The sequence below is a fragment of the Vulpes lagopus genome, chromosome X (assembly GCF_018345385.1).
Source record: "Vulpes lagopus strain Blue_001 chromosome X, ASM1834538v1, whole genome shotgun sequence".
NCBI lineage: Eukaryota > Metazoa > Chordata > Mammalia > Carnivora > Canidae > Vulpes > Vulpes lagopus.
In genome coordinates, this window is record NC_054848.1 from 121,621,276 (window position 1) to 121,638,133 (window position 16,858).

The window sequence follows — 16,858 nt, forward strand, 5'->3', positions numbered from 1 at the left end:
GCGGATCCGTTCGAGGTGGCCAGTTTGTCGACCTCCCACCCCAGCCCCATAACCCTGTGTCACCTCCCTCCTGCCCTGACAAGGCCTTGCCATGGATCCCTCTTGTCAGCACAGTGGGGTCACCTGAGGCCCTCGCTTCTCTCCTACGCAGCATCCGTCCCTCACTTCCCATGAACCACCCAACTACCTTCCAGTCAAAAACCTATCAAACCCTCCAAGGCTCTGGCCCAGTTCTGCGGCCATCTACACAGCACTGCTGATCTCCCTGCGGCCACGACAGCCACCCCTCTACGGCACCCGCACGTGCAGGGCAGGGCGTTAAACACAACCAGACCTCAACTTCCGGGCCTCCCGGACCCCCAGGCCCACCTGGCAGCTCCAGGCCTGCTGGCAACACCTGCATTAGGAAGCACGTTCTGGGACAGCGAGACCCAGCGCCTTGGGGCGCTTCTCCCAGCCCGCTGAAGCCCCAGGAGCCCAGGAAAGGGAGAAAGAGGACCAGGCAGTGGCCACCTTCCCAAGCCACAGACCCCCCTCCCCAAACACACTAGGAAAACCCACAGCACGTGGAGTCACTGATCAGGAGAGTGGCGCTCCGTCATCTCCGTTCGTGACTGCGGGCCTGCCGGCCCGGGACACCCCTGCCCACCCGAGGCAGAGGGCACCGGAGAAGGCGCTCAGGCCCCGCCGCCAGGCGAGCTGGCCAGGCCCCCACGGAAGACGCTCTGGAGCTGAGCCCCGCTAACCTGGGATCCCCGGCCCTCCCCGGGCGGCTGTCACCCGCGTCGGGCGGCCAGGCCAGGAGATGCCAGCCGGGGGACAGCCCCGCATGGAGGCCACAGGCCGGGCCCGAGCCCAACACCCCCCCAGCAGGGGCAAGAGAGAGCGGGACCGGGAGGCCGTCCCTGCGGAGGGCTCGGGGGTACACAGGCCCATGGCACCTGGCCAAGGCGCGCCAGGGCTCCATCCTGCGGGGGACAGACGGCCTGGGACCCTCCTACCGCCCCGCCCCCAGCCAGGCTCCCAGGCTCGGGCACCGGGTGAGGAGGCCTGGTCGGTCCCCCAGAGCCAGCAGGGGGCGAGGCTCAGCCCCAGCAGGCCCCACACCAGCCCCCAACCAGGCCCGGCCCCACGTCATCCACTAGGTCCAGGGAAGGGACGGGGTCACCCTGGTCAGGAGCACCCCCAGCCCGCGGGTCCCGGCTGGTCCCCAGGTCCAGGCAGGCCCAGGAAGCAGATGGCCGAGCCGACCACCCCTGCCCCACAGGCAGCCTCCAGGCCTGGCCCAGCCACACCTCTGCGGTGGACCCTCCCCTGTGTCACCCCAGGTGAGGAAAGGGGAGCACTGGGCCTGCGGGGGGGCTGGGGCTGCCACTCCCCTGAGACGGTGACGGAGTCCCAGCACTTGAACACAGGGAACGTCAGTCTGGGGATCGTCGGGGGTCCCTTGGGCCACCCAGCCCCGGTGGGATCACCCCACTCCAGGGCACGGGGCCAAGGTGCTCCAGGGCAGCCCCACCGCCAGGGCCCCGACACAGCCAGGGGGACGAGGCTGGGGTGGCCGCCCAGACAGGCAGGGCCGGGAGCACACAGGTGCCGGGTGACACAGGGACCTCAGGTGCACTCAGCACTCTGCTGCCGTGGACCGGACTGCGGTGTCCTGGGCCCAGGCCGGCTGCGGGCAGGCCCCCCGGAGGGCGGGGTCTCCTCCTCGGGGGCAGGTGCCTCCAGGGGCGCGTCACCCAGCAGCCCCCGCCCCACCCGCTCAGAGATTGGGTGACGGGCCAGCCTCCGCCACTACCCACCCGACCGTCCCTGAAGGTGTCACTGAGCCACCCTGAGGCCGCAGCCAGGGGCGGCGGAGGGTGAGGGGAGCCCTGCACAGTGGGGGCGGCTGCCTTTGCCCTGGATCAGCACCCTGCAGAGGACAGGCCAACACAGGAGGCTGGGAGAGAGGCTGGCCCCTGGGTGGGGGCGGGGGACCTGCCGGCCACTCCCAGGGCGGCCACCAGGGGGAGCCCCTGTTCACGGGGGGAAGGAGGGCTGAGCACCCACCAGGCCTCCGCCTGCCAGCGGGATGGCGAGGTGGCAGGTGGCCCGGGGCTGTGGATCCAGGGGCCTTGGTGTGTCCGGGGAGCCCTCTCAGGACCCCGCGGCCCTGCCCCTGCTGACAGGTGTCCCCAGGAGCCCGAGCACGTCCACGAGGCAAGGGGAAGGCCCAGCCAGCACCGTGGCCTGTGCCTCTGCGCCCGGGGAGCCCGACCGGCTCCAGAGACACCCGCCGTCCTCGGGCTCGACGGGCACAGGGCGGCCACCAGGGGCCCCGCAGCGACAGCCAGCAGGAGAAGCGGCCCCCGGAAGCTGCATGACACAGCAGAGCTGCCGAGCGAGTGGGAGCATGTCACCGGGGAGTCCCGTGCGAGTCCCCACGGGGGGGAGGACGCGGTGGCACCTCTCCGGAGCAAGGACGGGCCAACACCCGCTCCTCTGTGCCCCTGCCCACGGCCCCGCCACCCCCAGCCGGGCCGCCCCCACCTGGGCTGTGCCCCTGGGGCCTGTCCTCCCCACCTGCTGCCCCTGCCCACTTGGCAGCCGCCGGGGAGGCTGGACGGCGGGGAGGCCAGGGCAGTGGGGGAGGCCGGGAGCAGGCCTGTGTGCACACAGAGGGGACCCCTGCCTCAGGGCGGCCGCTCCCCCCACGCGGGAGGAGGAGAAGACGGGGTGGGGGCAGCCCGGAGCCCCTGGGTGGGGCCCTGGGAGCCGGGAACCTGCTGCCACCCAGCCTGGGGGACGAGAGCTCCCCCGCGGGGTGCCCACGGGCTTCGGTGACGGCAAGGGCTTCCTGGGCCTCCCCTGCACCGGGCGGCGAACTCCTGCCAGAGGCCCGAAGGTGCCCCCCGGTGGGCCTCCCCCAGGCAATGGGGTCTCCCCTCCCCCTGGGCTGTGCCCAGGTTGGCGACCCTCTGAGGCCACAGGGCCACCGCTCACTCAGTGGGCTGAGCGTCCCCTCTTGGTCTGGGCTCAGGTCACGGCGTCAGGGTCCTGGGATGGAGGCCGTGGGGCTCCCGGCTCAGCGGGGAGTCGGCTTGGGGATCCTGTCCCGCCCTCTCCCTCTGCCCCTCCTGGTCCCTTCGGTCTCAAAAAATAAACGTTTCTTTTTTTAAAGCTTTCATTTATGTATCCGTGAGAGAGGCAGAGACACAGGCAGGGGGAGACGCTGGCTCCCCGCGGGGAGCCCGGCGGGGGACTGGATCCTACACCCCGGGATCAGGCCCCGAGCCCAAGGCAGGCGCCCAAGCGCTGAGCCAGCCAGGCACCCGTCAACTGAATCAATCTTAAAAAAGAAAAGTAAGGACAAGCCTGGAGAGTCCGATGACACCCAAACTCAAGTTGTGTGCCTGACCAAAGACAAACCCCAAACCGCAGAGTCAAGGGACAAGTGACAGGCGGGGAAAAAATAGCAGGCAGATGTGACTCAGCGCCTCTCCTGACACGCAGAGCGCCAAGTGTCCACAAGGAAAAGGCCGAGGCGCCCGCGGGCGGGCGGAGGGGCGGGGACGCCGAGGCCGAGGCCAGCCGAAGGCCACTCACCGGACCCGCGGCCAGGACACGCTCCCGGGCCAGGGTCCCGAGCTGCTCGCTCCGGGGGCACACGGTGGCCAGGGACCGGCCTTGCCCTCCACCTGCCGCTCCCTCCGACGGCGAGCCCCGGGCCAGAGCGCCGCCGTGGGTGGGGGAGCCGGGGCAGGGAGCTGGGAAGAAGGGGTGCGAGGGGCAGCGCCCCAGGAGAGGCCGGCCGCGCGGAGCAGAGCGCTGGGGGCCCCACGGCCACTGTCGCCGTCCAGGCCGCTCCTCTCCCGCCCGAGCGCGCCGCGGGGTCTGCGCCCTGCAGTCCGAGGTCCTCCCCTCCCGTCTCCCCGGCCGGCGGCGCCCCTGTCTCCTGGAGTCCACGTGCTGTCACCCGGGCCTGGGGCCGCCCGGCAGCGCCCCGAGCCGCCGCCCCTTGCCCCGGGCCGAGGCCGCTCCCTCCCGCGCACCCAGGCAGGGCAGGGTGACCGCCGCTCAGCAAGAAGTCCCGACCCCTCGAGGGCTGCAGCGCCCTGCGCCGGCCGCGGGGACCCTGCGAAGGAGCCGGGCCCAGGAGGGCAGGGAGCATGCGCACACCTAGGACTCCCGGCCCGGGCACGGCTGCTCACCGGGGGGGGGGGGGGGGGGGGGGTGGAGGGGGCGGTCCCGGCCGCGCAGCCGCAGCAGCCGCTGCAGCCCGGAGCTGCCCGAGGCGCCGTTCTCAGGCCCCACCTCGGGTGTGCAAGGTCAGAGTCCGGGGCGGAGCCCGCGATCCGAGTGTGAGCAGACCCTGCGGGGCTTCCCATGCGGCCCTGCACCGTGAGAACCGCGGCGCGCCCGGTCCGGAAGGCCCCGCTCCTCGAGCAGCCTGGAGCCGCCCGAGCCGGCGCACCCTGCTGCGCTCCCCTCGGAGGGCCGGCAGGCGGCACAGCTGACGGCCGCGGAGCGGGGGCCGGAGCGGCCCGGGCGTGCGGGTGCACGACTCCCTCCCGGGCACACCTGTCCGGGGCCGCGGGAAACGCTTCCTTACCTTCCTGCCGTGCCCACCGCACGAGTGTGCACACATGCCCCGGGGAGCACCGCGCCCCCGCGCACTGGCCGCCGCCCTGCCCACCTGCCCGGGTACTGGGCGTGCGTGTGCACGCGTGTGTGTGTGCGTGTGCGTGTGCGCGTGCTGCGGGACCTCGGGACCCCGGGACCCGCGCTTTGCAGAGAACCGTCCCCGCGCCCTGGCCGCCGCCCTGCCCACCTGCCCGGGTACTGGGCGTGCGTGTGCACGCGTGTGTGTGTGTGCGTGTGCGCGTGCGCGTGCTGCCGGGACCTCGGGACCCGCGCTTTGCAGAGAACCGTCCCCGCGCACTGGCCGCCGCCCTGCTCACCTGCCCGGGTACTGGGCGTGTGTGTGCACGCGTGTGCGTGTGCCTGTGCGTGTGCTGCCGGGACCTCGGGACCCGCGCTTTGCAGAGAACCGTCCCCGCGCACTGGCCGCAGCCCTGCCCACCTGCCCGGGTACTGGGCGTGCGTGTGCACGCGTGTGTGCGTGTGCGTGTGCGTGTGCTGCCGGGACCTCGGGACCCGCGCTTTGCAGAGAACCGTCCCCGCGCCCTGGCCGCAGCCCTGCCCACCTGCCCGGGTACTGGGCGTGTGTGTGCACGCGTGTGTGTGTGCGTGTGCGCGTGCGCGTGCTGCCGGGACCTCGGGACCCGCGCTTTGCAGAGAACCGTCCCCGCGCACTGGCCGCCGCCCTGCTCACCTGCCCGGGTACTGGGCGTGCGTGTGCACGCGTGTGTGTGTGCGTGTGCGCGTGCTGCCGGGACCTCGGGACCCGCGCTTTGCAGAGAACCGTCCGCGGCACCCCGAGGGCGCTGGAACACAGTGGCCTGCTGCAGGGGGTGCGCGCGGCGGGGCCCCGGCGGCCGGGGCGAGGAGCAGGGCGCGCGCGTGGGTGTGGCAGGGCCACGGTCGGGGTCGGCCCTGCGAGGGGGACCGCCCAGGAGCCCCTCGCCGAGCGGCTCTCAGGGGCCAGGCCTGCGACAGACTCGGTCCCCGGTCGCCCGGGGGTTCCCCGCCCCCCTGCCCCGACTCCAGCCCCGGAGGCCCCGGAACACGGCGCCCGGCCGACTGCGGCTCAGACTCCCAGGACGGCGCGGCGGGACCTGCAGGGCGCACGGGACAGGAGCCCGACAGAGCCCTCCGCGGCGCCCCGGGGCCCGGACGCCCTAGGGGCTTCTCCTCGGCCTCCGCCCGGAAGGACGGAGCCCCCAGGCCTCGGGGAAGGCGGCCTCCGGCCTGGCCCAGATCCCCGGAGCGGCGGGGCCGGAGCCCAGGGACCCGGGCACGTCGGGAAGGCTGGGCCGTGGTTCCCGCGCGCTGGCCCCGCCCCGACGCCCCGGGGACTCCCCTCAGGTCCCTCAGCGCATGCGCGGGGGCCCCCGCCCCGCCCTCCTGGCCCGCCCCTTCCGCTTCGCTCCGCCAATCACGAAGCTCTGTTCCTGACGGGCCCGCCCCCTGGCCGCCTGAGAAAGCCCGGCCCCTGGGGACCTGACGGACGCCCCGCTGCCCAATCACAACCCGCAGGCCCCTCGGGCTCCGCCCCCGCGCCCCCTCCTAGCCCCGGGCGGGGGAGCGGCTGGAGGCCTGGACGCGGGTCCCCGGGCCTCGGAGGTGGCCTGGGGACTGGGGACTCTGCAGAGTCGCCCTGCCTGTGTGCTTTGGTTTGAACTTGGGTCTGGGAGCGAGGAAACTCCGGGCAGTGACCCGGAGCCGCCAGGGCGCTTCGCGCGGTTCCCCCGGGGCCGGCGTGTTGCACGACTGCGCGGGGGCACACTAGCAAATGGCACGGGGGCACCCGAGGGCCGCTCGGGGCGTGGTGCGTCCGTGTGCGCGCGCGCGGCCCCGCACGCGGGTAGATCCAAGTGACCCCTCGGGCATCCTGCCCACTCGTTCCCTCGCGAGGAGCCCCCCGTGGGCCTAAGCACAGCCTCCTCCCCTCTCCTCCCGCCCCTCGGCCACCAGTGCTGTGTTCTGGTCTAGCGCTTGGTCCCTTGATCACTGAGGGAAATGGACCCGTGCGCTGTGCAGGCCGCATCAGTAACCTGGGGCGATGCCCCCCCACCCCGCCTCCCCTCACACCACGCCCTGGAGGCCCATCCAGATTGCTGCGTGTGTCCACAGTCGGTTCTTCCTTCCTACTGCGAGCTGCAGCCTTGCCCTGGGGCAGCCAGGGGGCACGCGCCTGTTGCCAGCTGCGGGTTCCTACCACTACACCTGCTGGAACATTCATGGACACGTTTCCATGTCATCCTGTGTCCATCTGTTTGGTATAAATGGCCAAGGGTACAATGGTGGGGCCTGTGGCGATGGACGCTTGGCTTTAAAGTCTATCTTCTTCGGGATACCCCGGGGGGCTCAGCGGTTTAGCACCTGCCTTGGGCCCAGGGCGTGATCCTGGAGTCCCGGGATCGGTCCGGGTTGGACTCCCTGCATGGAGCCTGCTTCTCCCTCTGCCTGTGTCTCTGTCTCTCTCTATCTCTCTCTGTGTCTATCATGAGTAAATAAATAAGTCTTAAAAAGAATAAAGTCTATCTCCTTGGAGTCCTCTCTGCACCCACTGTGGGGCTGGGGCTCAGGATGCCGAGATCGAGAGTCCCACGCTCTGCAGACTGAGCCAGCCCACGCCCCTGGACGCTTAATTTTAAGGACCTGCCGGAGGGGCAGCCCTGATGGCCCAGTGCTTTGGTGCCGCCTTTGACCCAGGCCATGATCCTGGAGAATCGGGATGAAATCTCTCATGAATAAATTAATAAAATCTTTTTTTTAAAAAAAATTTTTATTTTTACTTATGATAGTCACAGAGAGAGAGAGAGAGGCAGAGACACAGGCAAAGGGAGAAGCAGGCTCCATGCACCGGGAGCCCGACGTGGGATTCGATCCCGGGTCTCCAGGATCGCGCCCTGGGCCAAAGGCAGGCGCCAAACCGCTGCGCCACCCAGGGATCCCGATAAATGAATAAAATCTTAAAAAAAAAAATAGGTCTGTGGAAACCTTCCAGGTCTTTAAACAAACGTCTAGCTCACTGCTTCTCGGGCTGCATGGCTTTGACAGCATCCATGTACCATAGTTTACATAATGCGTCCCCCCAGTTGGTGGTACTTGTCCCTTTCTCCTCTCTCTCTGCGGTTCATCGCAGCGCTGCAAGTCCACACCGTGAAGGTGTCAATCGCCCTCCAGGCCGCTCCGACTTCCTGGTGGAATCGCCAGGTCACGGCCTGTGGGCACTGGACGTCTTAATACGCAAAGTAATTGCCTCCCCGAAGGACGCGCACTTGCCCTCCACTAGGGCTCTTAGTTCTCTGTCACGAATGTCGCACATGTTTCCCTCAGTACGTCTTTGTCTTGAAAGACTCAGCTTGCTGGTTGGGCTGTCAAGAGGTTATGGGTGTTGGGCGCCGGGTGGCTCAGCGGTTGAGCGTCTGCCTTTGGCTCAGGGCGTGATCCCGGGGTCCTGGGCTCCCCGCAGGGAGCTGCTTCTCCCTCTGCCTGTGTCTCTGCCTCTCTCTGTGTGTCTCTCAGGCAGAGACAGAGACACAGTGAGAGGGAGAAGCAGGCCCCATGCAGGAAGCCCGACGGAGGACTCGATCCCGGGTCCAGGATCATGCCCTGGGCCGAAGGCAGGTGCTAAACCACTGAACCACCCAGAGATACCCCTCAAAAAGTCTTTTTTTTAAAAAAAAACAGAAGTTATGCCTCTTTTTTAAGATTTTACTTTGAAGCGCTGTGTACACCCACGTGGGCCTCGCACTCACAACCCCGAGGTCCAGTTGCTTGCTCCGCAGCGGAGCCGGCCAGGCGCCCCGAAGTTGCACTCGTTTGTAGGACCAACTGTAGGAAGCTCCCAGTCGATGATCCTGGGCACAAAGGCCTCTTCCCTCGCGTGAGGCCGGTCAGGTGACTCGGGGGGGCGGGGGGAGCTCGGCAGTCCCCGCTGCCAGTCCCTCCGTGCCCCGCGCTGGCAGGGTGGCCCGCTGGGCCCATCGCCGCGGCCCCGCGTGTCGTCCACACGGTCCCGTGCTGCCCGGGGCCGCAGGGTGGGGGCCGGCCCCGCCGCTCTGCCCCCGGGCCCTGCCAACCAGGGATGCCAGTCCCGTGCCGGAGAAGGGCGGGAAGTGGGGGATGGGGAAAGGTTAGTGACGCTGTTTCAGTGGGAGATCCCTGGGGAGCAGAGCCAGGGAATGAGAGGAGTGAGCGGGGCTGAGGCCGCGGCTGTGGGGGGAGCTGCCCTGGGGTCCCGGGTGCCAGGGGGGACGGCTTTCAGCAGGGACAGCAGGTCCTGCCCACCCAAACCCAGGTTCTGGAAGGGTGAGCTCCGCGGGGGAAGGAAGGACAGGGATAGGAAAAGAGGTGTGCGTGACTGAGCTGCGGGTGGGGGCGTGGGGGAGATGCCCCCACTCCCGTCCCAGTGTCCCCGCCGAGCAGGGGCTGCCTTCCCCTCCCCTGGCTGCCGGCCGAGGGGCTCCAGCGGGCCCCCTGCTGCTGGAGGAGCCGCCCCCCACCGTCCTGCCAGCACTGCTGGTCCTGGCCCAGCTCCCCAGGGGGGAGCCCCGTCTCCAGGTGAGGAAAGGAGGAGAGCCCTCCAGCGGGTGGGGCGGCTTCCTCTGCACCCCCGGCTGGCAGGCAGCTGAGGCCCCGTCCAGGCGCGGGGCTGCCAGCCCAGCCCTTCGGGGGGCCTGCTCTACAGTCCCCCGGGGATCCCGCAGGCTCCTGAGGCCTGAGAGGGGGCCTCGGGCCAGCACGCAGCCGAGGGCGGAGGGTGAGCCCGAGAAGGGCCTGCTCACGTGGTTAGCCGTGTGTGGGCGTGTGTGGGCGCCGTGTGCGGAGGGGGCTGCGCCTCAGGGACTGGCCTTTGAATCCTGCTGAGCTCACGGAGGGTGCTCACAGGTGTTTACACACGTTTTGCACTACTGGGGTAGAAAGCCAGTCACTCCGCACGTGGCCAACAGCCCCTGAGCTACACGGACCCGAGGACCCAGGGCAAGGCGTCCCGGGAAGAGCCGTCATCCGAGGGGCCGGGCCAGGCACAGCTGGGCGGCCGGTCGCCAGGGCCGCACCTCTGGGTGTCGGGGTGGGGCGTCCCAGCCCCAGGCTGGGCGCAGGGCTTCCTTCAAACACAGGGAAGCGTCCAGGCAGGTGTGGGAAAGCACACGAGGCCTAAGAACCAGGGTCATTGCAGCAGGAATGGCGGGGGGGGGGGGTCTCCGGGGCCTCAGCAGCCCCCTCCTGCGGGGGTCCCCCCTTGAGGGTCACGTGGCTTCCTCCTTCCCCGTGGGTGGCCGCAGTCCCCCCAGGGAGGCCGGGTCTCGGCTCTTCCAGGGCCCTGGGTGCTTCCGACGCCAGCCCCCCTCCTGCCCTCGCCCTGGGCCTCAGCTTCCTCCCACAGCCCCGGGGCTACGGGCTGCTCCGGGCCTCCCGTCCCGCAGTCCCTGCAGTCAGGCCGAGGCCCCTGCTGCTCGCGTGCAGTTCCCTCCGTGGAGGGACTGTTTCTAGAATGCTGACTCCTGCCGCGTGATTGGGGACTGAACCGGCGTGGCCTCGGAGCCTGGGGGCGGCTCCGCCCTTGCCCTTGGGGGGTGAGGCTCCCGGCGGCAGGGACTCCCAGGCGGCAGGCTCAGGCCGGCCGGGGGCAGGCGGGTGCTCCCCTGCCGTCGTGGCGCTCACCATGGCTGTGAGGTCGGGGTGTGCGAGGAGCCCGGGGCGCCCCGGCAGCGAGCGGCGAGGAGGGGACGAGCGCAGGGTCCTTCACTGTCCACTGGGCTCACAGTAGGACGAGCGGCGCCCCTGCACCGCAGCCCCCCAAATCCTCTTACTCGCTCTCCCTCAAGGGCTCAGGGCTGGAAATCAGACACGGGGTTTCATTGTGCGGCTCACAGATGCCAACGTCAGTGGAATTCCCAGGCTCTCTGCGTTTCCCACGTGCGAGGGAGGCCGGCGTGGAGGAGCGTGGCCCTGCAGCCCGGGATTGGGACCCACGGTTGGCCTCGCTGGGATCTGAGAATTGGGGTGCCCTGGGTGCCTATGAGCCCTGCTTGTGGGTGGAAGTAGTTTGTTTTTGCGTCTAAGGGAGTAGTATTTCCTCGCTAGAGGAATGTGGCATTACTTCTGGGGTAGGTGCCTTGCAAGGGAACTCAGTTGTCCTTGTGTCCCCGTGCAACAGCCCCTTTACCATTCAACCCATTACTAGGGTGCAATAATAGTATGTGCCAAAGGACAAAGTCTGAACCATGAGGAAATAGCCCACAGATCAGTATAAATCCCCAGATTTAACTGGGGATTCACAAATGCGTCCAATTTGATTTTGCATTGCAGTGCATTCTCGGGCTGTCACAGTAAGTAAGGAGGTGAATTGAGACACTCAGTGGTGCTGAAACCACTGATTGTGGTGCACTTAGGAGAAGTTCTAGATTGAATGTGTTAGCGCGTGCGCTGGTGGGAAATCTAGCCCCACACTTGGTTTGTTGACTGCAATTTGGACTCACTGCTGTCCTTATTTGATTTTTTTTTTAAGATTGTATTTATTTATTTATGAGACACACAGAGACAAAGAGAGTCATTGGTAGAGGGAGAAGCAGGCTCCCTGTGGGGAGCCTGACGTGGGACTCTATCCCAGGACCTCGGGGTCACGCCCTGAGCCGAAGCAGATGCTCAACCACTGTGCCACCCAGGTTCCCGTACTTGATGGGTTTCAGTGCTAGGATTGCCTCTGTATGAGGTAGAGAAGGGAATCCAACATGTTAGGGGGAGAAAAAAAAAGTGTTAGATAGAGGGACGCCTGGGTGGCTCAGTGGTTGAGCGAGTGCCTTCAGCCCAGGGAGTGATCCTGGAGACCCGAGATCGAGAACGACGTCCGGCTCCCTGCATGGAGCCTGCTTCTCCATCTGCTTGTGTCTGTGCCTCTCTATCTTTCATGAATAAATAAATAAAATCTTTTAAAAAAGTGTTAGAGGGAGGGCAATTTGTAGGTTCATTCATCACAGTGGATCTGAACACCCCACTCTCTATGTTCCATGGAAAGGCCTAGAGGCAGCTGTTTTTATTTTTTTTATTTTTTAAAAGATTATTTATTTATTTATTTATTTATTTATTTATTTATTTATGAGAGACACATACAGAGAGAGAGAGAGAAAGAGAGAGAGACAGGCAGAGGGAGAAGCAGGCTCCATGCAGGGAGCCTGAGGTGGGACTGGACCATAGAACCCCAGGATCACGCCCTGGGCCGAAGGCAGGCTCTATACTGCTGAGCCACCCGGGGACCCCGAAGCAGCTCTTTTTAGTGAAGCTTTGAGAGAAAGAACATTTAGAGTGGGAACCCTTGCATCTTTCAAAAGCTCTGAAAAGCTCACCATGGGGCTGCCTGGAAGGCTCAGCTGGTAAAGCATGAGAGTCTTGATCCCTGGGTCAAGAGTTCAAGCCCTCAAAAAAAAAATTTTTTTTAAGATCATCATGAATGAAATAAGAAGCCAGAACGGTGTACCATGTTTGATACACATAACTCTAAATGCTGTAGGTTGGGAACAAAATAACCTTTCGTTGTCCTGGTGGAATCATACTGTTACGGAGTTTCCAGAACCACGGGAGCTGGGTTCCCTGGGAAGCCCTCTGCACTACTGCTGTAAGGAGAAACCACAGGAGACCTGCGGGCATTTACTCAAGTGACAGTCGTCCTGGAGAAGAACTGGTGTGCTTGGTCAGGAGTGCCTCCTTGGTAGGCTACACCTATCAAGTGACACGGTTAAGACCTTGTCATCTTTGTCCTGTTCCCCACCTCCAGAACGGTGGGCACTTCTGGCCGGGACTGAGATGGCTGGTAACTGCAGCGCCGCGTCGGCGGCCCTCCTGGAGTCCACTCCTGTGGGAGGGGGGCTTCATCGTAGGGCGATCCATTTCAGAGGCACACTCTAGGCGCTGGCACGCAGCGGCGGGGCCACCCTCTGGGGCCCGGGGCGGTGGAAGCGCCTACGAGCGCCCAGTAAGGCCGCTCCCAGAGGCTAGGCGTGGGGCGCGGCCAGGAAGGAATGACAGTGCTCCTTTGCCGTCTTGGGTGGGGGTTGCCGCCCTCGTTCTCCAAGTCACCCCGGGGCGCCCCAAGTTTCTTTTCTCTGCCGGGTCAGGGTGGGCGGGGAGGGGATAGGCGGGGCGGGAGCAAATGGGCACACGGGGTCTCTCGGGCACCGGATCACGGGTGAGGCGCCCCCTCCCCGCGCGGACCTTTTTCTCGCGAGAGCGCGCAGCCCCGCCCTGCGCCTCCGGCGAACGAGGGATCTGCGCGCGGTTCCCAGCCGAGCCAGGTCCGGAGCGTCCGGTTAGGGCGGGGGAGGCGTGGGCGGGGGAGCCCGCGGCTCCGCCACAAAGGAACGCTGAGCGAGACTCCAGCCTGGCGTGTGTCGTGGGGCCCTGGAGCCCAGAGGGAGGGTGTCAGCCCCGTGACCCCCAGGAACCCGCACGCAGCCGCGTAAGCCCCACTCGAGGGTGTTTTCCTTCTTTTTCAGGACCACAGGTCTCTCACAGGGCAAAGCCTCGGGCAAGAGCCCTACACCCAAGATGGCCAGCCGGAAGCAGGCCTCTCCGCGCCGATGTGGCGACGCCCGATTGGCCGCCGGGCCGCCCGCGCCCCAGCTCCCAGCGGGGACCCAGCCCGCGCAGGTCCGGACGCCACGCCCGTGCGCAGGCGCACCGGGCGTCTGCATCTGTGGTCCGGAAGTGTGAGAGAGCGCCCACCCGCCCCGGCCGCGACTCTATGGTAACTGCGCGGGAAGATAGTCCGCCTATATAAGGCCTGCGCAGGCGTGGGAGCGCCTCTTTTTCCTTCGGCGCGGTGAGTAGCCGGGGTTCCGGGCTTGTCCCGTGGCCTCTCTGACTCTCTGCCCTGCTTGGAGGCCTGTCTCCGTCTTCTCTTCCGACTTTGTCTGTTTCGTTGCAGCCACTGAAGATCTGGTGTCGCCATGGGTCGCCGCCCCGCCCGGTGGTGAGTGCCCGACCCGTACAATTTGGCAGCTGAGAAAGGGGGGAGGACTGCGCTTGGCTGCTAAAAGCAGCCGTGGGGTGGGGCCTCGAGTGGAGCGCTCCTGTGCTGGGGACACACTCCACGTCTCTCCCAGTGCCTCCCGGGTCGCTTGGGATCTTCGATTATACTGTTTAAGGTCCATGCGGCTTTTCAGAGCATCTTCTGTTTTGTTGGGTGTTGGGGTGGCCGATTTTCCTTGCACTGGCTGCGCTCCGTCACTTTCGGCCTGGAAGCCACGTCCGCCTTGCATCCTTCCTGTCTTGGAAATTCGCCGCCTTGGGAAGCTCGATACCCTTTCAGGGCCTTTGTGTGCTATCCCGGTCTTATTTCCGGGCGACATGCCCGTGCCTTCTCGGGCGCCAAGGGCCGCCCTGAAAAGCGGGCTCAGTCGCCTTGTGTGCCCTGCAGGGGGCGTTAGAATCTCTTCACACGTGGTCCGGAGCCCCGATTTAATGCCACGTGCCCAAAAGTCGGTGGATAGCATGAAACTGACTCACTAATACTCAGCAAATCTTCCGTGTCTTGAACTGAGAGGGCCTTTTTTGTTTTTTGTACCTAGAAAAGTCCCCTAGGATCTGTTAGAAGTATGAGGCCATAAAGGATCAAGCGAGGTTTTTGGGCTTTTATATTCTTAGAATGGGTGTTTTCTAAGTTCTGACCACCATGTTTTGGTTGTCTTGCTTAGATCCAGTTTCCAGAACTGGAAACAGATTGATACGTTGTTGCCCTCCCCATTCGCAGCCCTCCTTTGGTCTTAACTTAAGGGAGCCTCAAAGTGTTTATTGTTACATTCACTTGTGAACTTTAAACTAAACTTCGGATTCCTCCCGTCTCCGCAGTTACCGGTACTGTAAGAACAAGCCGTATCCAAAGTCTCGCTTCTGCAGAGGTGTCCCTGGTAAGTAGTGGGCGTGCTCCCAAACTGGTTTGGCCGCACTGACTCAATTGCCAATGGCACCCCCCTCCCCCACACACCTAACCAAGGTCTTTTCAGATGCCAAGATTCGCATCTTTGATCTGGGGCGGAAGAAGGCAAAAGTGGATGAGTTCCCATTATGTGGCCACATGGTGTCAGATGAATATGAGCAGCTCTCCTCTGAAGGTGAGGCAGGATTCCTTAATGGCTGTCCCTTCTAGCTGCCCCCCACCAGACCCAGAACACACTGCACTGGATTTCTATTTTAATGAGTGCCTAACGGTGAGCCTTTCTGAAAAACTCACCCATCAGTACAGATATACTGTGAGTCGGGGAGGGTTACAATAAAAACGTGTGTTTATCTCCTCTCACTCTGTTGCCACATGTCATCACCCTAGCCCTGGAGGCTGCCCGTATTTGTGCCAACAAGTACATGGTGAAAAGCTGTGGCAAAGATGGTTTTCACATCCGAGTGCGGCTCCATCCCTTCCATGTTATCCGTATCAACAAGATGTTGTCCTGTGCTGGAGCTGACAGGTGAGCTGGGTCTTGGGTCTCTGCCTTTTCAAGTGTTTACCCATAACTTGAGGCCTTTGTTTGGCTTGATTTTTTTTTTTTCATTAGGGCAAAGAGATGGCCTCACATACAGAATTCAACCATTTAATAATACAGCCAGGTTAAATTTAGGCTACCAAACGGATCTTAATGGGCCATTTTTGCCCCATACCACCACAGAGAACTGATTTGCAGAAAAAAGCACAAAAGACATTGTGACTGTCTTAGCCTCTTGGTGACAGGTGGAGGGGGCTACTTCTGAGGGAGTAACTTTAATCCTGATGCCAGCAAGCAGGTAGCTGAAGCAGTCACAGGTTGGAGGGCTTTCAGATGAGCCAATGACCCCTTAGAGGGACTGGCTAGTCTGTTTAGAGTTTTCTGTTTTCTGCAGCCAATTAAGCCGACTGTGCTCTTTCTCCATGGGGGCCCAGTGTGCCATGGCTGCAAACAGTAGCCTCCTTGGTAGTGTATGCAGCCTGTTGATTGTATGGGTTGCCCTAAGGGACCTTGGAGACAGCCCTTTGTGGTCTGACTTTGAGGTCTGACATCATGCTATCTCCAATCTAGGCTGCAGACAGGTATGCGAGGTGCCTTTGGGAAGCCCCAGGGCACAGTAGCCAGGGTCCACATTGGCCAAGTCATCATGTCCATCCGTACCAAGCTGCAGAACAAGGAGCATGTGATTGAGGCCCTACGCAGGGCCAAGTTCAAGTTCCCTGGCCGCCAGAAGGTGAGTTGTGCTGAAACCACCGTCCTGCCTTTGCATGCCCCAGTGTCTAGGTTTCCTGATGCCATTCTCTTCATCTCTCCCTAGATCCACATCTCCAAGAAGTGGGGCTTTACTAAGTTTAATGCGGACGAATTTGAAGATATGGTGGCCGAAAAGCGGCTCATCCCAGATGGCTGTGGGGTCAAATACATCCCTAATCGTGGCCCCTTGGACAAATGGAGGGCTCTCCACTCATGAGAACCTTGCACCACCCGAACCCTATTCATGCCCACCAATAAATCCTGCTTCCTGTCTGTCTGTCTTTGCATCTGGATTCATGGAGGGTGGGGGGCTCTTTGGAAATCATGAAAAGACTACAAACTGGCCCTGGGCCAGCAAGGAAACATTAGGAATACAGCCTAGAACACACCATCCTCCAAGTTGCCTAAATGGCACTATGATTTGGACCTTCCTAGGTCAGAAATTCAGTTCAGAATCTCTTTTCACAAGTCCAGGCCTTGATGACTCCATAGGCATTGAATGCTGCTTAAGTCCAGTGCCCTGCCCCATTGTGATGAAAAAGGGCTTGTGACCTACGGTTAACTTGGAGCTGCTGCAAAAGTTCTCCCTGAGGACCCTACCAGAAACATAACTGGAAATGGGGAGAAGTGAGACTAGGCCTGGTTCCTCGGCCTAGTGAGACTAGGACTGGTTTTAGCCAGTCCTCTAGAAGACAGGTCTTGAAGTTGGCTCATGAAGAGTTGTGTTCAAGTTTTCAGGCAGCAGTCCTGACTCCACTCCTTCTGGGGACTCCTTTCACATCCTTGGCCACTGTGGCCAGTGTCCATTCTGATACCCAGCTCCCAACCTTAAGTGGCCCATAGGGCTTAGCAAGAAGACCTCATGGCAAGTAGTGTGCAGCTCCCCTGGGCCTGGGGATTCCGGAGTGCTGTCTGGCACCTCAATTGTGTGCCAGGTTTACAAGAGCGTTGGATTCCACATCCTGGAGGAGGAAAGATACCCCCAGGAACTCTATTAAGCCTGATGGCGTGTG

At 63.6% G+C, this 16,858-nt stretch overlaps 1 protein-coding gene and 1 non-coding gene across 3 annotated transcripts; both read left to right on the plus strand.

Annotated features, from left to right (window-relative positions):
• The first annotated feature begins 13,337 nt into the window (after positions 1-13,337).
• On the plus strand, positions 13,338-16,118 carry RPL10 (ribosomal protein L10). 2 transcript variants are annotated; one of them, XM_041741424.1, is made up of 7 exons: positions 13,338-13,435; positions 13,541-13,585; positions 14,464-14,522; positions 14,619-14,726; positions 14,939-15,077; positions 15,663-15,825; positions 15,910-16,118. In XM_041741424.1, the coding sequence occupies exons 2-7, from the start codon at positions 13,563-13,565 to the stop codon at positions 16,060-16,062; spliced, it is 645 nt and encodes a 214-aa protein (XP_041597358.1). In that variant the 5' UTR covers positions 13,338-13,435; positions 13,541-13,562; the 3' UTR covers positions 16,063-16,118. The 2 variants fall into 2 exon arrangements, with proteins under 2 accessions (XP_041597358.1, XP_041597359.1); XM_041741425.1 differs by lacking the exons at positions 13,338-13,435; positions 15,910-16,118 and having other exon boundaries at positions 13,442-13,585; positions 15,674-15,782.
• Positions 15,481-15,614, plus strand: LOC121483705. The gene has a single exon (XR_005985817.1). It is a non-coding gene; the product is annotated as a small nucleolar RNA SNORA70 (small nucleolar RNA).
• Positions 16,119-16,858: the final 740 nt, after the last annotated feature.